General features: G+C 48.6%; 1 protein-coding gene across 1 annotated transcript in view; it reads left to right on the forward strand.

The window, feature by feature from the left end:
- LOC135827367 (uncharacterized) overlaps nt 1–27,199 on the forward strand; it is a 143,564-nt gene that overhangs the window by 55,528 nt on the left and 60,837 nt on the right. The window contains exons 3-5 of the mRNA XM_065339874.1: nt 1,816–2,084; nt 17,156–17,278; nt 21,283–21,387. Of these exons, the coding sequence (XP_065195946.1) occupies nt 1,816–2,084; nt 17,156–17,278; nt 21,283–21,387 (497 nt within the window). The remainder of the gene's footprint in view (nt 1–1,815; nt 2,085–17,155; nt 17,279–21,282; nt 21,388–27,199) is intronic.

A 27,199-nucleotide genomic window follows, 5' to 3' on the forward strand; every position in this document is an offset into this window, starting at 1 on the left:
TGGAACAAATAATGCCAGAGTGTGTCTGATACACATCACAGCGTGCTGAGTATGTTCATTATTGTGGACGTAACAGAACTGCGCTGTGAGGTACCTTCTGTGTTGGACCTACAGTTGAGCCACTACTCTTCTTACAAATTCCATATAACGGTGAAAGGATTTGTTGGAGCATCATCAAACAGTGCATTCACCTTCATCATACACTGGCTCCGTTGCCTACAGTAATTCACATTTTGTCGGGGCGCGCTGGTACGATACGGAAGGAGCGGCGGGAACCATTGGAGTGCTCATGATGCTGGCTAGCGGAGACGGATGTGAGTGTCATGAACGGGAACGCAACCGCACTACTGTACAGGTCAGGAAGCGATGGAAGAGTTGAATCTGTTCAACCTTCCATGCCGTGTACAATGACACAAGCGTAAAAATGGCTACATTGCGAATGTGAACTGGCGATGGCATTGTGTGGCGACGAACACAACTGCAACTGTTCAAATTTCAGCATTTCGAACATTATGCTTCCCATGATAACTCACCGAATGGCTCACATGACGGAGTTGGACATTACCAGGCTAGGATTATCATTTGCTGTATTTATGGATAGTCCTTGAGTTTTCAGATGAAGTGCTTTATCTTTTACCTGTCGTTCCTTTAGTATGGCACAATGTCCATGGCTGCTTCCTTGTCTTCATAACAGACTGGTATAATCAGCGTGATTCTGCTTTATTTGAGAAGAAATAAAACTCTCCTTTCGGAAAGGAAGCCCAGAAACGTCAACCGCCATGGACTGTGCTTTATGACTCTCGTCCATCGACGTTAACCGTCGCAATAACTGCTGCATGTATGTTGTGCTGTGCGAACCGTACAAGATTTTACAGCTCACCCACGCCTTCCCAACAGGCTCCTATATCCCGTACCGTTAGCGTTACATTGAATATGAACTAGGCTAGCACAGTTATCCTTCGTTCTTTTGATGGCGGCGGGTAGCATGGAACTTGACGTGTTCTTGGGATCCTCGTGCAACACTTGCTGTTCCCGGATGCCATATTATTGGGTGCATCGAGGTTGCTTCTATGCTCCCTGTTGTTTAGTAAGACAATTTTTTTATAACTATTTCACCGAAGAATAAGGCAAGAGTATTTTGGGTTGGTTTGGACGCCTGGCTTCTCTTCACATAATATACAGTCATGTACTTCCACTAAATCTACAAGTGCTCATGCATGACTCATGAGCTGCTGAAGACAGTGACGGTACTGATCATGTACATGTACAAGCTGTGCACCGTTCATTCATGCTGACAAAAAAGTACACTACAGACGGTGTAGGGTGCCCGCAGTGTAGCCTGGGTACCGGGTGCACAGGGTGCACTTGCCCCGTCTCACTCGCGGCTCGGATCTTTGTGCAAGTCATCTATTACACACCATGCAATCCCAGTATTTACCTACACACCATGCAATCCCAGTATTTACCTACACACCATGCAATCCCAGTATTTACCTACACACCATGCAATCCCAGTATTTACCTACACACCATGCAATCCCAGTATTTACCTACACACCATGCAATCCCAGTATTTACCTACACACCATGCGATCCCAGTATTTACCTACACACCATGCAATCCCAGTATTTACCAACGCACCATGCAATCCCAGTATTTACCTATACACCATGCAATCCCAGTATTTACCAACGCACCATGCAATCCCAGTATTTACCTATACACCATGCAATCCCAGTATTTACCTACACACCATGCAATCTTATCATGTACAAGTAGACATTGCTTTTCATGTGCTCATGTTTATACTGTAGCAATGGAAGCAGCATCTGAAGAGGAGAGTAAGGACAAGTATCGACCACCAAGTAGGGCTAATAGGGACAGTGATCACTACTACTCAACCAATGTGCCTCACTCAGATCTGGTGAGAGCATGTGAAGATGACGATGTGGAACAAATCCGACAAACCGTGAATATCGGCACTCCAACCGAGCCTGTGATTAGACCGGATCTCTTGGAACAAGTGCCCGAGCCATACTTTCGTGTTTGGATTGGTAGTGTGAGAATTCCCATGACAATCATGGTAAGTCAGAAGTATCTCCTACCTCCCCTAAGTGAATGCTGCTTTGCCAGTGTCGCACCAAAGCAATTTTCACCTTTCAAACTATGTACAACTTGCAATTAATTTCAACGACCTTTAGCGGTGCATTAGTTTAGGGCTGCAACGGGTAGGGGTTTTATCAGGTAACGGGTCCAGGTATTTTATCCGGGTAGCGCGGGTACCCTATCAGGTATTTTTGACACAGTTTGTACTGTGAGTGTGCACTTGCGCTACATAGAAATTGTACGGTAGCATGTACATGTAGCCATGCTGTTTACATGCACCGTTGCAAAAACACTGTACTCCAACCACCTGATCGATTTCTCAGGAGAAAAATGGATACCCTACTACTTCCTCCGGAAACAAAAACTTCGTGACTTTTTGACATTACTTTTCAAGGAGTTACTGAGCTCAACAAAAGTGTTCTTTTGGAAGAGAAACACTTCAACACATTCAATCGACATATCTACAATATCTACAGGATCGATTAGTGGGAGTAGAGTGTCAGTCTGGGTCGCCATCGCTCAACTCATCACCGCTGAAACCGTTCCAAGTGGCAGGTCGATTAACGGGATATCGTATGTCACGAAGCTTCTCTGCGTCTCTGATCATCTTCGCTGTTACCTGGATGCCTTCTCCAACTATTTGCTTTCACTCAGATAGCAACCGGTTTGTACATGGGGTAGTGGTCTATCCGAGAATGTAATCACGAGTAGTGGTCCACCCGAGAATGTACTTGGGTAGTGGTCTACCCGAGAATGTACGTGGGTAGTGGTCTACCAGAGAATGTACGTGGGTAGTGGTCTACCAGAGCATGTATGTGGCTAGTGGTCTACCCGAGAATGTACTTGGGTAGTGGTCTACCCGAGAATGTACGTGGGTAGTGGTCTACCAGAGAATCTACGTGAGTAGTGGTCTACCAGAGAATGTAGGTGGGTAGTGGTCTACCAGCGAATGTACGTGGGTAGTGGTCTACCAGAGAATGTACGTGGGTAGTGGTCTACCAGAGAATGTACGTGGGTAGTGGTCTGCCAGAGAATGTACTTGGGTAGTGGTCTACCAGAGAATGTACTTGGGTAGTGGTCTACCAGAGAATTCACTCCGTGTACCGTATTACACACTCCCAGCCACACGCTAGCAAAAAAAAACAAGGCAAAAAGTAATAAAGAGTAAGCCTGCCAGCAAGAGAGATGTCAGTGCAAGACACGGGCAGAGCAATGGCACGGTGTGGGTAACTGGGCAGCAGGGTAGCACCTGAAAATACGACTCCCTAAATTTCCAGCCATGACCGCTACACCGGGCTGGCGGAAAACTCGCCTTGCCGCCAAAAAACTCTTCTAGTAATATGGGACCTGCCGCACTGCCAGTCACAACCAAAAAGCCGAAGATAAGCAAGTGGAAGAAAGCAATCATACAAAAAAACGCTGAGCCCCTCGGAAGAGAAACACAGCATGCCACATGCCATGGAAAACCAGAAAACAGCGGACAAAACAAGCAAAACCGTACAGGACCCAAGGGTGGGTGGGCGGTAAAACTCCAAGCTAACATGAGGAACACAGGACCATGTCATAACATGTGGCAACTGAGCACTACTAGCAAGGTTTGAGCTTCGTGATTCGCAGGCTCACACGTTCACCCCCCCCGTCCGTTGGGGGGGGGGGGGGGGGGGCTGTGCCCGCGTCGTCAATCTGCCACTCTCCTCGGCGGCATACATTCCTCATCCTCAAACAGTGGTCGCCCAATTAGCTGGAATTCCAACTGGACCAGATGCCAAGGGCAGTGTGGGGAGCGCACCTCTACAGTAATGTCAAGGCCGCCACCCAAAATTGGCATGCATGGCCACCTCCTCCAGCAACTGGCCAAGTACATCAGCTCCACCCGCCAAACAGTCCAGCAAGTAAGTCACCCATGGCAGATCCCGACCCAAGGATGGCAGGGTGCCACGCCTCTAGCTCTGCTTTGAAGCAGGCATGTGAAGACAGTAGTAACACACAGTTTCTGTCACTCACCATACCAGCCAGCCCTGCTCTTGATTCCAATATGCCACGTATTCACATGCCCATCAATGTTGTCAGCTTTACTTGACTGCTCACTGATCATTTAGGCAAGGCATTCTCCACGTTTGTGAGCAGGGGCTTATAATCTGGATTCCGCATAGCCCTAGGCTTCATGGGTCGCCGTCAGACTGTGAAGGACCCAAATATTCGCTCATGTGCCGAACATTCCTTGTACATGCTGGAGTATCTAGTATTCACACGCCCACTGAATTCGTCCGCTTTACTAGACTGCTCACTGATCATCCAGACAAGGCATTCTCTTCCTGCGTGAGCAGGGACTTACAAGCTGGATTCCCCATAGGCTTCACGGGTCGTCATCAGACTGTGATGGACACTAATCTTCCCTTATGTACTGAACATCTCGTGTACATATCAGAGTATCTGGCAACATCCTGTGCACAAGGAGAGACCTGCGGCCCACATTTCATCCCTCCATTTCCATCCTTCCAGTACTTGGGCATTGGCATGGTGCCCAAGAAGAATAGTAAACTACGCATTTCCACCATTTATCAGCTCTAGGTGGCAAAAGTGTTAACGATGGCATTGATCCGTCCGCGTTTAGCCTGTCTTATATTCGGATTGACGACGCAGTGCAAACAATCATGGCCTACGGGTAGGGTGCATTGCTGACACAGCTGGGCATCCGCAATGCATTCCGCATTCCGCTCATCCCTGTGCACCCGCCGGACTGGTCTCTGCTTGGTATTCAGTTATTATTATTTTTTATTATTATTATCGTAGAAAGGAAAAGGACATATGGATACGAGTTAAGAGTAACTCTCCATCACTGTAACTGGATACTATATACAGTCAGAAAGTGCAATAACTAGGCACAAAACTGACAAGAGTACTGAGACATTCAACGTCCTGACACCTAGCTTCAACACATCTCCGTAGCGCTAACCGACAGCCTTCCAACTTGGAAGGTTCAAGGTTATGGAAAGACCAAAGAGGGGAAGGCAAGCGCTTTGTCAAATATCCGTACTGGTCTCGTCGTCGTCCAGTAACAATCGACATTCTTTGTTCCGTTGGGACTGTAGCTTTTGCTCGTTGTTGTTGCGCTTGCCTTCCCCTCTTTGGGCTTTCCATAACCTTGAACCTTCCAAGTTGGAAGGCTGTCGGTTAGCGCTACGGAGATGTGTTGAAGCTAGGTGTCAGGAGGTCGAATGTCTCAGTACTCTTGTCAGTTTTGTGCCTAGTTATTGCACCTTCTGAATGTATAATCCAGTTAAAGTGATGGAGAGTTAACTTGTATCCATATGTCCTTTTCCTTTCTCCATTTTTTTATGGCTAAACATCCGAGTTTCAAATTATTAGAAAGGAAAAGGACATATGGAAACGAGTTAAGAGTAACTCTCCATCACTGTAACTAGATACTATATACAGCCTTTCTACTTTTATTATTGTCTCAATACCCGAGTTTCAAATTATTATTATTATTTTGTTTGTTCGCGTTTGCATCAACCTGCAGAAAGCAGGTATATAGCCTTCGCTTAAGCTGCCATAAAAAAGAAACCTCATCCTAAGCAAGAGGACTAGCGGAAAAGATAACGATAACGAGATACAGAATACAAAGAAATCCAATGAGTTAAACGGGTATTCAGTGGCAAGGACATTTTTACTTTGATCGAGTGCTGCTGCCGTACGGCCTACGCTCCAGCCCACACAACGCAAACTCGACCACTTCTTGGGAAACCCTCCTTTGCGTCAAGCATCGTCGCACCAGGCAGAACATTTGCACGGCACTTATTGCATATCAATAAGAGGTTAGCCGATCGCCAATGCTCTGTCTCGTTTCAACCTGCAAGCATTCCATCAGCTGGCGCCATCGGCACGGCAAGCCCCAGACACTACAATCCGCTTCCCACTGCTGGACTGATGCGGAAGGTTGCCGACCTGGCAGCCATGGCAATCGCCCTGACAGCATGGCGAACATACACCACTTGGAAAAGGTAATTTATGCAATTATGCGCGTAGTGGAGATGGACGCCCCTGGCGGCTACAGACATAATGCTGAGCTGCTTCGCAGCACACTTCCCGCAACCGGTGAAACTACGAACAATTCATGTGTATATGGCTGCAGTGTGCAACACGAATCTTGAAGCCACTCCACAACCTTGCCCGATTGCGCCATCCTGACATATTTGACTGCCTATCTATCTGATGGCAATGACGCACTCTTCCGCTACCACTCTGGGAGACTGCTGACTAGGCCAGATCGAGTTGCTGTGCCTTTCTGAGGCATCGAGAGGTAGTTTCGAGAGGACGCTAGTAGTCGTACCGCCATGCATATTGAGATGAGAGGTGCCAGGATGGATTCGCTTGGTCCTGATCATTCCAACAAGCCCAGGAAGACGAAAATCCATCAAGGTCAACTGAACTTAGAGAAAAATGTTGTTCGGACCTTTGCGCGAAAACAATACCAGGAGAGTCAGTGCGCTGGAAAGGCAGTTTGCTGGAGTAAACGGGGCCAGCACGGAAAGGGTTAATCAGGGCAATGGGCCGATGGAGGAGCAACATTGTCCTGCGCTACATCAGGACGACCGACACAGACATGGTGCAGCTGATCCAAAAGCTGCGAGAGGTACAAGCGCATTGCACAACACAATGAGGTATGTAAGAACCCGCCACGTGGGCACACACCTCACACTGATGCATGTGCTCATACAATTGCTTAGACCAGCTGCCGATTGCTTGGAACAGCATGGCAATTTGCTCTGATAAGGTCATGCTGACAGACTGCGCTGATAGCAACAGCAGTGTCATTCACATACGTGCATTTCAATATGTCACAACTTCGCATGGACGTTGGGCAAACATGGGCAAGCTATCTCCTCTCATCTGGCAATCTACCACTGCCTTTGGCCATCACACTCATACGCCCACACGCACTTTGTGCGTGAGCGGTCCGCACTTCGTGCGTGGACTATCACACATACTATCATATGAGCCGTCTACACTCCGCCCATTTCATGGGCTGCACCTTGTGCGTGGAATATCATACATACCATCATACATGGGCTGCATCTCGTGGGCGGATGATCCTACATATGAGTATCACATGTCAGATTCGGTTGCCCTGCACTCCATTAGTCCTCCACACGTTGTGTGTTCTCCACTGGTCTGCAATAGTGAGTGCATGCGTGTTAACAGGGGACAAAACAAGCAAAAACGTCCCTGACCCAAGGGAGGGAGGGTGGGTGGGAAAATTCGAGGCTAAAACGTGGAACACAGGACCATGATGGAAGATGAGAGAGAGAGAGAGAGAGAGAGAGAGAGAGAGAGAGAGAGCGAGAGCAAGAGAGAGAGAGAGAGAGAGTGAGTGAGTGAGATAGAGAAGGGGAGGGAGGGAGGGAGGGAAGGAGGGAGAGAGAGAGAGCGAGAGAGAGCTGCGCAGTGGAAGAGCAACAGTGCATAACAGAAAATGGTGAGTTAACAATAAGTTTTTACACTCTTTTGCTATGCTCAGCCCTGAAAAGCAACATTTTTTCACTCACATAGCAACCGGTTTGATCATGGGGTAGTGGTCTACCAGAGAATGTACTCACGAAGCAAAGGATAGTCAGGCGGAAGCAATGTGCATGGATACAGAAAGAAAGTCGTGCTGTGAGTCCGCGATATACTTATCCTTGGAGGACGCGGACCTCCAACCACCGTGCCATTGTAGCAGTCTGTCCACAATGCCCGAGGTAGCTGCGGCCGTCGCACAACCTTATCGGAGGCTGGAGAGATGTATGGTGTCGGGTCAGTCTGGGTGCGGCCCACAACCAACTTGAGGATTTCCGTGGCTCCGCTGTAGCTCATGATGCCGCGCACGCCTGGCCCGGAGCGGGCGGAGGTTGCTTTTCCCAGTACATGTTGGCCAGGTGAATGTCCTCCTTGAAGGAGAAATCTCTGTTATGCGGACCGGACATGGCATAGAGCCGGTGAATTGGCGAGTGACCAGAATCACGTCCCCTGCTTCAGTTAATCGTTCTTGCGACTTGGTAGGTGTGCGGACATATGGGTCAGGGTACAGTCCAGCGAGGACACCACGAGACGATGCAAGTCGTCCCAGGGCAGTAGGGCAAAGAACCCAAGACAAATCATGGTGGTACATTGCAGATCTCCAGTGACGCATCTGGTTGGGCCAGGGTGGACATCAGCTGGCGAAACAAGGACTGTGAGATCGGAGTGCGGCGGGAGACGGGTTGAGAACAGATATGGTGAGCGGCGACTTGCAGTTGCATGATGACTGGCTCCGCGATCGGATGTGGGTGACCAGCCTTATGGTGCAACCAACGAAGAGCCGCTCAGCCTTGTGCAACAGGGGCAAACGTAGTGCCTTGTTGGATCAAACTCTTTAGGTATAACGCCACGTGTAACTTGCGATCTGGGAGAAGGGGGTGAATCCGTCCCCAGAAGCCCATATACGCCAGAGACCGAATGCTTGCAGATATGCCCTGCCTGTAGATGGTGCCACGACAGTGAGCAGGACAAACGGTAGCACGTCGACCAGGTGCTGGACGAGTGGATTCTGTATGGACGCTAGTTCCGTCCAGAAGGGGGAGGACGCTGAACAAGGCATATACAAAACGCACACACCCACACACCCACAGACAGGAAAATGACACACAGGGGATCAGGTATGTAGAGACTGTGTGTTGCTCCTGTGAGTTTTGTCGTTGTTCTGTTCATGTATCGTGGGTTTCCAGACTCCCCCACTCAGTGCGCTTTCGAGGGGTCTAACCCTCCTCTGCCTCTAACACCACTGTAACCCTTTGTGTAAGATGTATGTTGTGTACAATATGAGTCGTGTGAATTGAGTAGAACCAGGGGTGACAACCGCTGCACCGTCCGATCCGGGCCTTATGTTAACGCGGTATAACACCTCATACCGTCATGCATACAGGCAAGCTGAGACAATCATTGCCAACATCACTGCCCGTTGGGCTTCTCCCTCCCCTGTCCGTGCCAGTCAATCGTGTATGACCATCGACACTGCCCATCGGGCTTCTCCCTCCCTCATCGTCACTGCCCATCGGGCTTCTCCCTCCCTCATCATCACTGCCCCTTGGGTTTCTCCCTCCCTCATCATCCCTGCCCATCGGGATTCTCCCCATTGCGCGAAATCACGCGACACCTGTACATTTTCGATCTGCGGGATGAAGATGACGACGTCCATGCATCAGGTATCAGGGGGTAGTAAGATACTGGTATATTACTACTCCACGCCTCAAATCGTGCTGTCAAGCGTATGCGGGGGAGTGTAGCATGCCATCCCTTACACTTTCCAGCTCAGGGTTACCCTCGCTACCAATGGACGAAATTTCAGGGTCACAGCTTGCGCAACGGCTTTGTCCTGTGCGAATGGCCACTCGACATACTCAGCACAAATTTTCTATTGCATGCATGCACAAAATGTTCAACTTTCGTATTTTTGGCGACTTTACCACCGTCGTGGAGGCTGGTTGGTGAGGAGCAGGTAGCCATCCCTTGTGGAATCAAACACATGGTTCCACAGTGTGGCTGATTCCGCAAGAGCCAGGTCCATACGAGGAACATTCGCTTTGTCTTTTGCCATCGAAGTAAGTCACTTTTCTTGTTCTCAGTGTTTTTACGTTCAACGTTTCTGAGATTTTTGAATTATTCACTTTTCATTCTTTCATACTTTATTTCTTCAAGTTCACTGCCTCACTTGCCTTCTGATCTGGAGAATGTGACGGAGGTGACTGTTGGTTACTGCGTGGTATAACGGTTGCCGTGCTGTTGCTGTATTTCCGTCCTGCTCGCGACGTTGTAGATCACAAACAATTTGAAATCACATGAATTGTACTTACCGTCGTGCGTGCGGTATTAGGAAACACTGTGCAGATTAGATCGTCGCAATGTATCTATATGTGTGTCTGGTCATCCTGTGCCACGCAAGAACTCCAACCAGACGCATTCGTCCTCGGCCCTGTTGATCGATTGTCCACTCGTCTTTCCTTGAAGAACGATCGATCAAAAAAAATCGAGCTCGAGGACTTTTTGCAAAAAAACGGCTGAAAAAAGGAAGAAAAAGGGTGCTCAGAATGAGATTCGAGTACACAACCATGGTCCCAGCAGTTTATGTGGATGTCGCTCATAGATGCGCGATTTCGCGCAATGTCCCTCATCATCACTGCCCATCGGGCTTCTCCCTCCCTCATCATCCCTGCCCCTCGGGCATCTCACTAATTGGTAAGGGTAAGTTCATTGAATTGGCAATTCACACGGAAAAACACCCTATACTAAAAACGCAAGGAACAGAACAGCATAGGCAGCAAGCGCAAGAAAAAAACACCAAGAGGCAATAGAAAAGGCAGCCTCGCAGAGGACAGACTACACGGGGAGGGAGGGGGGGGGGGGGGTGATGGAGGACAAGGTAACCAAAAAACAAACCTGAGGCCGTACAGTAAGACCTCTAACGAGCACAGTTTCCGAGAGAACAGAAACGGAAAGGCAGTGGTTGCGGCCCAAAAAGACAGACTGGTTGAGGTGTGCCTAAATGAGCCAAACCCGGGCTGGAAGGCTTCTCGGATAACGGTAAATGGTGTGACAACACACAAAAATGGCCATAATGAATAATACATAAAACAAAAACTGAGGCACCAATATTTTACCAAAATGCAATAGCGTGTAATAACCGCCCATGGACGTTATTGTCACAAGCACTTATCTCGTCAGACTCCAGCCAGTCCGGGAACTCATGCTCTGTCCATCCGTGGAAGAGCTCCAGCAGTGGGTTGTGGTTGCTGGGTCCAGTGTGGTTGGCGACTACTGCCCCGGCCGAACTAGGAGCAATGCCTACTGACGTGACCCAACTGCTGGCAGTTCCAGCAATGCGGGCTGCTGCCAGGGGTTCAGCCACCGTTGGCAAACAGTCCGTGTCCTGATGGCCTCCTCTCGAATTGGGCGTTGTTGCCAATGTTGGGTGCACGAATATTCCTGCCTGGGTATGGTATCTCAGGTTGGAACCACTCTCTGGATTGTAATTGCCTGAGCCGACGACCTGTGGAGGCTGCGTCGGCGAGTCTTTTGTCGTCCGCAAGGCTGTCACCCAGGGTGCCCTCCTCGTAGACTCTCACTGTTTCCCAGTCAAAGGAAACGGCTATTTTGAGTTGTTTCTGCCTTTTACAGATTTCATTCTCACCCTGCCTCAAGAGCACCTTGGCCTCAGGTGCGGAGTCCGATAGCACCGATATGGCGGCATCAACCTTTTGCAACACCGTCTTGTTGGTGACGAACTTTGTGATGAAAGACTTGTAAATAGGGAGGCGAACCACGATGGCATCTCCTCATTTGCCAAGCTCGGTGTTGGTGGGACAGGTGTGGCGGCGGAGGTGGCAGCTGGGTGTAATCTGGCAGTCCTGGCTAGCTCAGGAGGAGCTAGATGAGCCTCGGTTCCATGGTTGCGAGTGGACATCGGCATGTTGAAATATTTGGACCTCAAAAAACTGCTAAACAACGCGCTCGGATTTTGATGGGTGAGTACGTGGAATTGACTGAACTCAGTCTTGCCCTCTGTGTCTTGCTCTGTGTCGCACGCCCGCACACAGAACGTGCTCCGTTTTGAGATGTCGAATGGGGGCCCATTGCGGGTGGTCGAGAACGGCGCTGCCCGCGGCAAGAGCAGGCACGTTCGCGACCTTGCGACGTGGGTGGAAGCCTACACGATCCTGAGCCAGGTCATTGTCGACGTGGTCCCGCACAGGTCAGCGGAGTTCCTATGTTACCAGAGCCTCATCCTCGAGTGTAATCGCAGATTCACGCCTGAAGGGTGGTTGAAGTATGACAGGAAGTTCCGCATCAACGCTGCTGCCGACCCATCGCTCAAGTGGGACATCATCGACCCAGACCTGTGGCAGCTGGCGACAACAGGACGCGCTTGGTCCACCTGCCAAGCATGCGGCGCTGCACATCCGCCTTCTGCTAATGGACGCTGTCCTTTTCGTTCCTACCAACAGTTTTCCGGCTTCGCTAGTAACTCCAAGGGCACAGCCTCCCCAGGACAATCAGTCTGTCGCAATTTCAATGCGGGTCGGTGCTTCGGCCCTTGCTCCAGGTCCCACATCTGCCAAATCTGCCGCGGTCGCCACCCAGCTTCCCAATGCAAGGATAACACCACCAGCTCGGGGGCGGGTGGTAAACCCAAGCAATAGGGCTGCCAACATCATGCCAGCCTTCAGTGTCCAGCGCGACACTTAGGCCACCATCCACCGCACACTGCATAATACTGTACATTCTGTTCATAGACCACTGCACGTTTCCCGTTTTGCGTCCATGCTTGCTTCACATCCTGATCAGCAATTCGTCAATTGTGTATGCAATGGCCCTGCTTACGGTTTCTCTCTCGGCTTTGAGGGCCAGCGTAAGACTGTAGGAGCCCCGAATCTCACCTCTTCAGCTCCTCATTCACAGCATATTTCGCACTATCTCCAACGTTGTTGCAAGGACGGTATGACAGCTGGTCCATTTACCACGCCACCATTTAGCCCCATGCAGTCATCTGGGCTTGTCATTGTACCAAAGAAAAACGGTCGTCTTCGTGTAATTCACCATCTGTCGGCATCGGAAGGGTCCAGCGTAAATGACGGCATACCAGCGGACAAGTTCAGCTAGAGGTACATCCACGTCGACGATGCAGTTCGTGCCATCATGTCAGTGGGCCGCGGCGCCCTATTGACGAAGCTCGATGTCCGCAACACGTTCTGGCTCATTCCAGTCTCCCCTGATGACTGGCGGCTGTTGGGCATTCATTGGCAGAACCAGTACTATTTCGAGAAGATGTTACCGTTTGGTCTGCGTTCTAGCCCGTTCATTTTCAACCAGGTTGCGGAAGCCGTTGAGTGCATTTTGCGTCACCAGTTCGCCATTCCGATCATCATGCATTATCTGGACGACTACCTCTCGGTGCCTGCGCCTTCCTTGTCCCTCGCGTCTAAGCAACGCTCTATTATTGAAGAAGCCTTCATCTACCTCGGCATTCCCCTGGCCTTGGAGAAGCTGGAGGGCCCTGTGACGGAGTTGACATTCCTTGGCATCACGTTGAATTCCGACCGGTTTGAAGCTCGGCTACCAGATGATAAGCTAGCGGATATAAAACAACTCGTTCTCGATGCTAGCTCAACTCGCTCCATCCCCGCAGCAAAGTTCGTCTCTCTATTGGGCAAGCTCACTTTTGCTGCGCAGTTTATTGTTCCGGTTTGCACGTTTATGCGCAGGTTATGGGACACCGCTAAGAAGTTCAGCAAGGTACCTCGGCATTACCGCATTACCTTGAGCAGTGACTGTCGTAAGGACCTTCTGTGGTGGCAGGAGTTCTTAGCTAGTTGGAATGGCAAGTGGTTCTTCCTGTACCAAGCCGAGACTTCCAGTACCGTAGACTTAGATCTACTTCAAGTATAAACTGATGCTGGTGGCACCCTTGGATGGGGCGCCTATTATGCCAACGAGGGCAGGTGGATGCACAGCCGCTGGGAGCAAGACACCATGGACTTGTCCATTGAGTACAAGGAACTGTTTCCTATTCTCGTTGCGTGTGCCACGTGGGGACACATGTGGTGCCGGCTTCGCATAGCATTCCACTGCGACAGTCAGGCCGTGGTTGATTGCTTGGCTTTGGGCACGTCAAAGTCTCCACCTGTGATGGCCCTTGTCCGCAAACTGTTCTTTGTGTGTGCGAGGCACAACTTCTGTGTCGTAGCCCGTCATGTGCCTGGCAAGTCTAATGCAATTGCGGATGCCCTCTCTCGTTTTAAACTGCAGGAATTTCGGATGCTCGCCCCCCCCCCCCACACACCCCCCAACAGGGGACGGATACACCAGTGCCCCTTCCCTCCTGGGACTAAGCAGCAAAACAACTCGATGTGCGTCCCTTGCCATTGCACCATCTACCAGGGCAGCATACCGTCATGGAGAACAACGCTACCGGCAGTTCTGCCAGTTATGCCGATGGGACCCGTTGCCGGCGACAGACAGTATGTTATCGAGCTTTGCGGCCTACTTGGCGAGATCTGTGAACCCAGGTACAGTGGCCAATTACATCTCGGCCGTTCGTAATCTGCATCTGGAATGTGGCATGGACGATCTTGGACAGGCGCTACCCTGCTACCGCGCGTGCTCAAGGGCATTAAGAGAGTGAAGGGCACTGCTCCGTCCTTGACTCGTCTTCCACTGACAAGTGATCTGATCCGGTCTGTTGTGGACCGGTTGCGGAATGACTCAACTTCTACTTCAGATGATCGTGTAATGCTGCAAGCCGCAATCCTGTTGGCGTTCCACGGCTTCCTGCGGTGCACAGAGTTTACTGTAAGCGACCACGCACCGTTCGACCCGAGATTTGATGCTGCTGGTGCCGATGCTGCCGGTGCCCGCGTTACAGTTTGTCATGAAGCGGTCCAAGACGGACCCGTTCGCCAGAGGCATGACCCTATACATCGGGCCAGCAACGCCACAATATTGTCCCGTTGTTGCCATGGTCGACTACTTGTCACGCAGTAAGCCGCCGGTGTTGCAGCCCTTGTTCCGGTTCAAGTCAGGCACACCGCTGACTCGCCGTCGCCTCACTGCCAAACTGAGAGCCCTCCTGCAGTTGTCCGGGGTGTGTAATGTGGCCAATTATAGTGGCCACTCCTTCAGGATTGGTGCGGCGACAACGGCTGCTGCAAACGGTGTTCCTGTGTGGAAAATACGTGCTATGGGTAGGATGCAAAGTGACTGTGTTCTGAGGTACATTCGCACTGATCCGACGGACCTGCTGTCTCTCTATGGCTCTTCACATTGGGCCTATTTAACTGCGTGACATGCCCTGTATTCACGCGTGTGTTGCATGGACTCTTGGCGATGGCCTCATTGATTCTATATTTCTTGCTGAGTCAATGCACGATCCATTATTGCCTCTACCTTACTTCTTACCTTCCACTCTGGGTGACCTCTCTCTTCCCTGCTGCTTGCACAACTGCGCTCGTGGCTTCTTCGGTGCGGGAATTGCCGGCCATTATGGGCCACGCTCATTTCCGGCTACTCAGGGCCTCGATCGCCGTCCCTCGGACGCAGACTCTTGTAGATACTTGACTCCGCCAACATTCTGATCCGGCAGTGTCTACCCGGCCGACCCTGAATCCTCTCTCGTAGATACTTGGCTCCGCCAACAATTCTGCTCCGGCAGTGTCTACGTATTTCTTTCCATAGCCTCTCACTCCGCTGGCCGGCACTCCCCATACCGCAAGTTGCTGTGTGTTGTAGTTAATGTACTTGGTCCGCGTCAGCAATATTGTCGCTTATCTTTCGACAATTTGAACTGAGACTTTGGACATCAACGCGTGCACTTGAGACAATAGAACTTGGTACGATGGAAGGTAAGGTACAGAATGACAACTGTCCATGAGGAATTTATTGTCCAAGGAAGGGTTCATACTTTTTTTGACCTCATCGCTGCTCTCGGCGCTGGTGACAAATAGTTTTTGCTCGTGATCGACACTCTCGCTTTCGCAAGTTCATCTCTCTTCCTCTCCGCTGCCTAGCTATTTTCTAAAGGGAAGTCGACCGTGACCGTCGCCTTCTCTATAGGACTTTGCGTGGGCAGCACGACTGCCTGTGTGGTTCAAATCAGTCGCCGTTCTTTTGAAAGATTCATTTTGAACAACGACGACGGCTACAGTACTTGCAAATCTCCACGACGCGCTGGATACTCCAAGCGTTCAGCTGGAGGTGAGGGAACTGCGATCTCAGATTGGCGAGCGATTCCTAAGGTGAGCGATCTCGGCCGTTTTGCAAAATGGAACTAATTCCGAGTAGCCGGTTACTTTCTTGTGCGTCGCGCTGCTCTTGCCTGCGCAGTGTGACAAGATAATCTTTTTTGATGTGGCGCTGTATCCATCAGAATCACCCACCCACTCGAAATCCACTCGAAATCTAGCTAGACCTTTCAGGTACTAGTAAACTAACTTACTAACGAAAATTGGGATGAAATGGGCTGCCAAGGGAACATTGGTGACATAAAAACAAAGCTGAAAGATAAGCGACAATATTGCTGATGCGGACCAAGTAGCATTATGGTGATAATGCAGATTAATGGGTGCACGCAGCTTTGCGCTACCGCTCAATCTATGCTGCAATGTTTGATAGTGCTGTTACTGCATGCCCATGCTTTGCTGCTGGCTATGGTCTCTGTGCGGCTCACTCTGTATGATATTGAATGCATCTCTCTACGTGACATTGAACGTGTCTCTCCACGTGGCGTTCATACGTGTCGCTCGTCTCCGATGTGGGCAGTGTGTGGCGGCGTCATGATGACGTTTGCTTGTAGCGCTCAACGTGGGTGGCATGCATCGTTGCATGTCTTGCTAGAGTTTGCTCTGTTATAATATTATATTTCGATCCGTTCTGTGCGATGATCATTCTTGCTTGCACGTCGTGTTTCACCCTCCCACCTCCCATTTCTCATCACTAATTTGCTTTGATAAAGTGAATAAACGGGGTGTTGGCCATGCATTTCCGGCTACTCAGGGCCTCGGTCGCCGTCCCTCGGACGCAGACTCTTGTAGATACTTGGCTCCGCCAACATTCTGCTCCGGCAGTGTCTACGTATTTCTTTCCGTAGCCTCTCACTCCACTGGCCGGCACTCCCCCGTACCGCAAGTTGCTGTGTGTTGTGCGTGTGCGTGTGCGTGCGTGTGCGTGCGTGTATGTGCGAGCATGCAATCGTCTGTGTGTTTGTGTGTTGTCTGTGTTGGTTTGTGTGTTTGTGTGTACGTGTGTTTGAACATGCTACCATGTGTGTATCTTTATCTGTGTGTTTTGTTTGTTTGTGTATTTTGTGTGTGTATGTGTGTTTATGTGTGTGTATGTATCTGTATGTGTGTGTGTGTGTGTTTGTGTGTGTGTGTGTGTGAGAGAGAGTGAGAATGTCAGCGTGTGGGTGTGTGCATGCTTGTACGTACGTATCTGTGTGCTTGTTTGTGCGTGCGTGCGCGTTTGTGCTTGCATGCTCAGACTCTTCTGATTCTGGCAGCTTGCTACTATGGCAGCATTCATTGTGTCCAGTTTTTACTCTGGTGTGATCCGTCGCTGTTGCGCGGCAAAGTTATGTTCAATGGCTTTAGTCATCCACGTGAGGTGAGTACTGGCCGAAGTGCTCGGCGTGAAACTGTTTGTTCTGATCACTGGTTTGTTTATTCTGATAAACTGAGCACGTGCTCATCCAGCGTCACTTCGCTGTCAAAGATGTTCCTAGAAAATTGCATGTTCCTCTGTTTGTAAATGTGGTGAACATTGCGCCTCAAAGCCATAATAGAGTAAAACCTGTAACTAAAGACCACCGTAACTAACAGCCAGCCTGCTGCTACACACCACTTCGCCAGGCACGGACAGTCTCATATACAAAAATGCACTGTGACAAGCGACTACCTGATGAACGCATCCAGCGACCGCCTTTTCTTGTCCCAAAATCGATTTTTGACCTGTAACTAGCGACAGCAGTGCAGGTTGTTCGAAGCTCCTTCTTCGAAATTTTGATGATTTTTTGTCCTGAATGGACTCTTTGGATACTACAGCTGCATGAATGAATGCAATCTCATTTTGAATATGGGCTGCACTGCACGCTCTCATGAGCAAACATTATAGGAAACGTCTTGGAGAGTAATTGCTCTAACCTGCTCTATGATCGATTCTACTGCTCAAAGGAGAAATGGCATTGCGCAAGTGGTGGAAAATTTCATTAGCTGCATTTTAACATGCATATCAGACATGGAATTATGGTCGCTGGGTTCAAACCTGTAACTTAAGACCACATGCCACCAAAGACCATTTCTTCTGGCACCAAGGGGTGGTCGTTAGTTGAAGGTTTTACTGTACACACGGTTTACTTTAGTTGAGCTACTTTGTCCGGCTTATTCAAATGTGCACTTCACTTCAAAACTCAATCATTTGTACAAATGAGCACCAGAACTACTTCACCAACCACGTCGCCACCATCACGACAAAGTTTCGTCAGCGAGCGGTCCTGCTGATCCACATGACCAAGCATATCACCCCAGCCGTAGCCAGCCGTTTGTACACTGGATATGTTCGACCTGTGGTTGAATACGCCTCATCCCTCTGGCAATTTCAACTCTCCAGCGCTCAGACTACTACCCTTGAACGGCTACAGGCAAGAGTGGCACGTGTGATCCTGCGGCAGTATGGCGTGTACCCTCCTCAAACGGAGCCGAAAGCCTCACTTTTCGCGCACCTCCAGTGGCCCAGCCTCGCAATTCGAAGACACATTCAGTGCCTTCTTGAGCTCCACCACCTTATCAATAGCCAGATAACGACCCTGGAGGACCTAGACTACTCAGTGTCAAACAGCGCCAGGCGCCCCCAACATCTACTCCCACCTGCTAGAGCCAGCACACACACGCGTGCCACCTTTCTCTTTGTCACCACTGCCACATGGAACTCCCTCCCGGCTGCCATTTGTACTGTATCCAGCTCAAAAGGTTTTACCGCTCTTGTCCGAACACACTTTGCTATCATCCGTTATGAGCCCTCTGGCTTCATTCCAAGTAGATTAGCGTTGTCATAGAGCAGTGTGTTATATTACTACCACCCCGCATCTTTCTATTTCCTATTTTTATTTTTCTCCTCAGCTTCTTCTTCATAAGCTGTTGACGGAGAAGGCCTGTGGAGGATCCATAAATACAAATACAGACGAACTAAAAACTCAACCAAGAGATGGAACATAGATATCTACCGTGTATCGTCTCTTGGGCTGACCTTCTAGTTTTCATCGCTGCTGGTGTCTTTGGGCGCATCTGCAAGCGCGTCACCCTGCAAAACATCGCCAGTTTTTTTGTCTCCTTCAAGCTACGCTGCATTTCCTTGCTTTTGTCTATCATTAGATTTTGACGATCGCCTTTGCCTCTCCCTAGTGCAGTGCAACTGTCAGAATAGCTATAGGGGTTTACACCCGACGTTGCCACGAAACCTTCAAATGAGGCGAACAGGTAAACTACCATGCACCAAAAAGATTACTTCTCATCACCTTGTTCCGTTTACTGACAGTCTGTGTCATGCAGTCCGACCGTTCGCGATCATTGTATGAATCAATGGGCCACTAACCGTAGTAGTACACTGTCACTGGAGACGAGATGGAGCTTTCGCATTGGCTTGGTGCAACGGTAACGCCTCGCGGCTCCGAAAACTCCACACCATCTACGAACCGCATCTGCAGAAAACTTCACTGTTTGTTCATTTCAGTTTCCAGCCAGTTTCTCGTGGGAATGGCGACTCCAGGGGTGGTTGTTTTTTCGATCAGTTTCTCGGCGATCTTGAGTCGTCGGCCCCCACATCGTGGACGACTGCGAGATACATCAGTGAGCTGGACAACTCGATGATTGTGCTGGTGCACTAGTTTCTGGATGACGCGTTTGCAGAAAATTCTGCCCAGCAAACAGAGACTGCAGCGACTTTAATCTGTCAGGAGGGAATCAAGAACGATCGCCCTGGAGTTCCTGGTACTCCGTGACAATTCTCCATCGTATTGGGGGTCTTGATATCAGCACCAGGCCTTCTCAGTGTTGCAGGTGAAGCAACAAGAGTCCTCTGATGACAACATTTGAACGCGAAACGCACGAGTCATCTAGGAGTTTGAGGTGCTGCCTCCTTTGGAGTTTTGAGCCATTCCTTCCTCAATGTCACAAATCGACAACTGAAGGACACTGTTAGGTAGCTGGGAAGTTTATTCCGTCCTGAGATAATTTGAATTTGCTTGGTAGGCTTCGGAAACGAAGCGCACATTTTAGTAAGTCGGACCAAGTAGAACATAACCACTGGCCAGTGGGTATACTTTAGTAGAGGTACAACATAACCACTGGCCAGTGGGTATACTTTAGTAGAGCTACAACATAACCACTGGCCAGTGGGTATACTTTAGTAGAGGTACAACATAACCACTGGCCAGTGGGTATATAAGTAAACGTGCCGCGATCGCGCTTGCGGTATTGGATTCATTGGAGTTTTCTCTTCGATTTACATACTTGGATTGTCCCGAAAGACTGACATTTGACTGAAATACGAAGGTTTGTAGCTTGTTTGTCCAGGCGCACCAGTGCGTAAACTCGCCAACTTTGAAGTGCATTTTTCTGCACTGTGCAGTGTTTCCCATCAGGTCGGTTTTCGCATCTGACGGCTCCTTTAGTAGAGGTACAACATAACCACTGGCCAGTGGGTATACTTTAGTAGAGCTACAAAATAACCACTGGCCAGTGGGTATACTTTAGTAGAGCTACAACATAACCACTGGCCAGTGGGTATACTTTAGTAGAGCTACAACATAACCACTGGCCAGTGGGTATACTTTAGTAGAGCTACAACATAACCACTGGCCAGTGGGTATACTTTAGTAGAGCTACAACATAACCAATGACCAGTGGGTATACTTTAGTAGAGCTACAACATAACCACTGGCCAGTGGGTATACTTTAGTAGAGGCACAACACAACCACTGGCCAGTGGGTATACTTTAGTAGAGGTGAACGATAAGGGAAAAGGTACTGTGGTTCCTCCAAGGGTACACAACCCCCAAGAGTGTGCTACTGCAGTTTTGTTGTAACACGTTATGAGATGGCAGAACTTCACATCACTTGACGAGCTTGCACATAGTATGTTCACACTGTGCATGATAGAAAGAGGGTTGAACGCAACCCTGTTTTGGATTCAACTCTCCTGTGGTCACTTTGCACTGCTTGCCAGCGTAACCTTTTGAATCACGTGTGATGTGAAGTTCTGGCGTAGCAGCACTCGATAAAGGTTGTGTGGGCAGTTGCACACTTTTGGGGTTATGTACTCTTTGTATCACTAATCTGAGGTTATGAGTTCAGTTCATAGGCACCACTGATGCAAGTATTATTGTGAATTTTGTGAAAAGTTCCAGCCAGCATTAACTATGTCCCCGTCCTCTACGACACACACACTAAGACGAGATATGCTGTGTTCTTGGAGAAGTCAATTGTACTTTGAGTACATGTGTATGGTACTATGCTGCAATAGAAAGGAAAAATCTGGAACTTGCATACTTTGCAAGTGATTGTAATAATGTGTATGTGTGTATGTGTGTGTTTGTTGCTATGGTAACCTAATAGTACTGCAGCCCAGTATCACTTCTACATGTCTGCGCGTCCCGTGGACATAAAGCACTGTGTGAGCTGCTGATTAGAAAAGGCATAGCAGTTAATGTCCAAGATAAGGTGAGCTTTGGAGATGGAATGCACCAATAAAATGTGCTTTGCAACAAACTCTTGTGACATCAAGTATTTTCAAGGACACGAAACCATTTGTCCTCATGTGCTGAATATTGATGTGCGCATGTGGACATAGTGCACGGCATCATGTATGCCAGGGCCGTAGCTGCCACATATTTGACTGGTCCGGAGGAACATTTTGCCTTAAAATGATATGACCGAATCAAGTTACTACAATGTACCAGTACATGTAGTGCACCTATGCAGGTTATGCAATTACATTGTCAGTTGAAATGCTGTTGGCGAAGTCACAGATTCATGAGTGATCGTGGCACAGCGCCGCATATTGTACATATTCGAAAATCTGCTGATTTGCGCTCGTATACTAGTGTGTCCATTCGAAAATCTCTATGAAATCAATTGTATAACCTCTAGATGTATACGAATTCTCATACTTTGGAGAAAGATGATTGATACGGCTTTATGTGGATTGAATAAACGTCTTCAGGCTGCGAAGTCCACCGAATGACCCCTCCGATGTGGCGTTCGTGGCTGGAAGAATAAGCAGTAGGTGAAACAACCAGCAGGCAGGCAATGACTTGTACATCTGGTGCAAAGTGAGCAGCTCAGCTCCTTACAACTTACAGCCTGTTTGGGCGCGTTCCTGTCACTCGAGTTGAACCCCCTTTGAACCCTTGAGTTGAACCTTGGTGTCAAAAAATGTGTAGCCTGCAGGTACGATGACCAGGTGACTGGTAAATGCACAAGCACGTGACCGCTTACTCACTCGTGTTTGATTGGGGAATAAGGGCCAAACGCTGCATCACAGCCTTCTTGGAACAATACCTATCGACTCAGCATCAAAAAGACTACAACATATGGGCCAATAGCTTTCATCCGTGCTTTCATAAGAACGAAATGGCGCTTTTAGTGACATTTTGCATACAAATCTCCCTCTATGAAATAGTGGTTGCGACTTCGGCGATGATTTTTTGGGAAATGGATTGCTCCCACACCGGAGTAAAGTGTCAAGTCAAGTCGGCGGAATAGCGCGAGCTCCAGTGTGGGAGCAAACCCTTTTCTAAATCCCCCTCGGATAGGGTCACCCAGTTTCGGTGGAAGTGCGGGAGTTCGATTGGGGATAAAGGAGGAATCGAGCGTCTCAAATTCCTCGAACCAAGACCATTCGACTCAGCATCCTGAAGACAGAAAGATGGTATAATTAGGTATAAATGGTTCAAGTAACGTGTCATGTTTGGTGTGGCCAACCTTGGCCGGTAGTGTTTTATTTAATTAATTAATTTATTCATTTTTCACTGAATGCCACATAACCATCAGATGCTGCAAGCAGGGTGGTGGCATATTGGATGGAAGTGGAGGCGGGGCAAAAGTAACGCCTCCGAACAAAGGTCTCGGATTCATCGTTACTCATGCGAGCCGATACGTAGCAGAAAAGAACATGTGCTTCCAAGGGGGAAGCACCTTTGCAAACGATAATGGGGAGAATTTCAGATTGAGATATGACATAACACAATAGTAAAAGCAGTGCACCATGGGTTAGGAAATTGGAGAGAACTGATACTCGTATATTGTACCATGACTAGGAGACACAAGCTAAGTTTAAGGCTGAGCGAAGGGGATCAGAGAGGATAGAAGGGAGCTGGAGTTCTGGTGAAATGCACCGCTGTTTGTGTAATTACTACGTCCTTTGTTCTTTCTCTTCTTTTTTCATTAGCACATGCATTCGTGATTTCTCTTGGTTTCGTTGTTAAAATTCACACTTGTGTTTATCACTCCTGTTGGTATTGGTGTTGTTTTACGTAAGCTTTCTATAATGTGTAAAATGGGGGTTTGTCAACTGACAACCGCTTTATCCCTTTTTCTATTCACACGGCGCATGAGCTGGATGAAATTATTTTATTGATGATGTTGAAAATATTATTGACGTTTCGGGCCAGTCACCGATCGTCAGAAAATGGTTCTGATGATGAGTGACGGGCCGAAACGTCAATAAGGTTTTCGACATCACGAAGAAAAGAATTTTCATTCAGCGCATACGCCGAGTGAATAGCAACTGAATACAGTGGTAGTTAGTTGACAAACCCCCTTTTACTGACAATGCAGTTGCGTGATGTCCACCACTTTCTGAATTTCTATAACATTAAAGCCAATGTAGTAACCGAACGTTTTCGTTCCCTTCTCATCATGGCTTAGTACAGGGAATAATGTAAACATGTTTTTTCTTTCTTTCTATAACCGTTCAATTTTGTTTCATAGACAACGACAGTTCCTGATGAGTGTTGTACGAAAAAAAATTTGAATCCTAATTTTCCTCTACACTATTTCTTCCTACTTCCATCGTTTTATTGGACATTGTCTCCACTGTTTTACATTGTGTGAATAAAGTATACAGAAATGTCGATTTAATGTAAAATTTGAAACTCGGATGTTGAGCCAATAATAAATGTAGAAAGGAAAAGGAAATATAGATACGAGTCGAGAGTAACTCTCCATCACTCTAACCAGATTTTTTAATAATTTACTATAATATACAGTCAGAAAGTGCAACTAGGCACAAAACTGACAGAGTACTGAGACATTCCTGAGCCGCAAGACTGCTAGGACCATTGGCCAGCTCTGGAGGCATGGCCAAGGACTCAGTTTGCGCGCCAGACGCACTTGGTTCCTCAGCATGGTCCTCTCTCAGCTATGCTATGGTTCGAATAGCTTTGTTCCTGGGCTTTCTGCCCAGTTGCTTGGACGTCTGGAGAAGAGTTTCAAAGCCGGCATTCGTGCAACCTTGCAACAGCGCTTTCTCACCCCCACCGCACCGCTACTGGCACTTCTTAGTATAGTCAGCCTGGCACACACATACACTCAGAAAGTTCTAATCTTTGTACACCGCTGTATCAATGGATACTGTAGCCCACTCCTACAGCAAATCTTTACAACGACTGCTCCAAACACCGTCCTAAACGATCAGCGCATCACTAGGGGCCAAGTTTCCAACTTGCTCCAAGTCCCTTTCCTTCGCGGGCCTGCTGGTCGCTCGAGTATGATGTTTCACGGCAGTATTGCATGGAACGCCCTCTCGGCTGATGTAAGATCGATAACTGCTGCCGATCAATTCAAGAGAGCCCTATCTGATATTGACGTACTTAACTTGTAAACTCTATGCCAACAGTCCAACACCTCTCGCCGTACTTCATGTTCCCTGGACTGCTAAAAAGTGTCCCCATCCAACAAAGTCTGCCAATGTTCACACATATATTCTCATGAAATGCTTCCACTACATTTTATTTGTTATCACATTATAAAAAGTTCACACAAATTGAGTGTCAGCATACACACAATGTCATAACAAACATTTCTATAATAATAATCATACCGCTTGCATGTCTTTATCTCTATACATTTCCTCATATAATTTTCTTCATCTTTCTGTGAGAACCGGACCTATAGGCCGGTAAGAAGGCAATCATGCCTGTGCAATTGGTGAAGTAAAATAAAAGTCAACAACAACAACAACATTCGACGTCCTTACACCTAGCTTCAACACATCTCCGTAGCGCTAACCGACAGCCTTCCCACTTGGAAGGTTATCTGGTTAGAGTGATGGAGAGTTACTCTCAACTCGTATCTATAATTATTTCCTTTTCCTTTCTACATCAATGTAAAAGACAAGAAGAAGAAAACACATGGGAACGAATTATGAAGCAACTATCCACGACTGTGCCAAGATCATAAACAGTTATAACGTGCAATAACAGGGAACAAAACTCACAGGCTACTGAGACATTCAACGACCTAAGACTTAGCTCTAACACATCTCCAGTGTGCAAAGCAGGATACAACTCGGAAGGTTCGAGGTTGGTTAGGACCAACGAGGAAAAGATGAGCGCAGCGAAAATGTGCACAACCTAATTCCCACGCAACAAAAAATGCCGACTGTTACAAGACGATGACAAGACCAGTTAATAACATGACAATGCGGTCTAACTACAATTCGAAGCAGCAAAGCAACCCATCACCCAACTTGGGTGGGTCAGCAACATCAGAGATACAGGAAGAGGCTTTGGGAAAACGAATTGTACAAAACTGGGCGCCAATATCTAATGGTACTCCTCATGCTTGACACTATTGGGGAGGAGTTGATTACGATAACCAAACCATTTGTAGCTACTGAGAGCCTGATTGCGGCATTCAACGCAGTGAAGCAGCCAGTCGCTTCATTTCTGCAGACACGGGCGTACTTCCGCCCATTTCCAGATGTCCGTACGGCTGTCAGATGCGATGCTTCACCTCAAGATTTGTGCGCTATTCTCAGGCAGCACTGCGGCAAGGGCCAGTGGGTGCCGGTCACTTGCGCCAGCCGATCATTGACTGATGAGGAGATATGCTATTCGCAGATGGAGCGTGACATGTTGAGTGTGGTATTCGCTTTACCTCGCTTCTGCCAGTATGTTTTGGGCCGGGATGAGGACATCTTCATGTATCACAGACCACTCCTCCATATAGTTCAGAAAACATTTGATGACGTTCAACCATGTCTCCAGCGTTGGTTATTATCTCTGATGCGGTATTCGTACGAATTCAAGCGTATCCCAGGAAAGCAACTGTTGTGCGTTGACGCTTTGTCTCGTGCTCCGCTGAAAACCACTGTCTTGTCTCCAGCTGAGTCCCGCTCATTGCATGAGTACGTCAACATTGTTCTTGAGGTAAGCATCAGTCAACCTTGAGGAAATCCGCCGTTCTACTCAACACGACGCAACACTCACAGTTTCCTGCAGCATATGCTCACCTCATCCTCGCAAGGCGCTTCATGTGCTGAGCAGCCGTCAGAGATCAACTCACAGAAGCTGACGGTGTGTTGGTATTGTCGGCATGTGTTGTGATACCAGACGGGCTATGCCATACTTTCATGGCTTTAGTGCATGAGAGACACCCGGGCCAGGAAGCCTTTCAACTTTCGCTCGGGCAGAGAGTTTGGTGGCCAGGGCTCACCAAGGACGCTTGTCTGTATGTGGAATGTTGCTTCGAGTGTTGGCGACTTCGCACAAACAGTCCACATGATCTTCTTCCCACTGAGGCGTGTGGGAGAAGCTGGTGATAAACCTGGCATCTATTGGTATCTATTGAGGGCCACTTGATTCTCTTCCGCTGGTTGAATATGGCTCCCGGTACTCTATTCTCACGGTACTGTCCTCTACAACGACTACAGCTATCGTGGACGAGCTAGATGAAGTGTTTGGCCAATTCGGTCTATTGTCTGTACTGGTTCAGATAATGGGCCGCAGTTTGTATCGGAGCAGATGGCCACTTTCTTGCAGCATCTCAGCATTTGTCACATCCGCTCAAGCCCACAGTATCTCCATTCCAATGGCATGATGGAACGACTCCATTGTCTCGTCAAGGAACGATTGGTGGCACTCAAGCCTCATTTACCTTTCCGTCGACGACTGAACCAGGTTCTGTTCGACATCTGACATTCTCAACATCGAGGAGTGAAAGCCTTGTCAGATCTGTAGGCGGTCAACTGGGTGATACTTCATGACGGATGCAATGATCCAGCCAAGCTGTGGACGGGGGTGGAGCAGCACGAGAGGATAGTGGAAGTAGCCGACGGCGTCCCGATTCTGCTTCGTAACCGCCAGCATGTCAGAGAATTGGTCTCACCTGCTGCTGCATCGTCTGAATAGCCTGGGTTTGTTGCCTCAGTACAACCAATATCCACGCCCCCCGTTAGGATTCCGAGACCGACTAGCCCATGCACACCAAAATCAACTACCGGTAGCGAGCCACTTATGCCAGCCTCAAT

This window comes from Sycon ciliatum, chromosome 11, assembly GCF_964019385.1.
Source record: "Sycon ciliatum chromosome 11, ocSycCili1.1, whole genome shotgun sequence".
In the NCBI taxonomy this organism is placed as follows: Eukaryota; Metazoa; Porifera; class Calcarea; order Leucosolenida; family Sycettidae; genus Sycon; species Sycon ciliatum.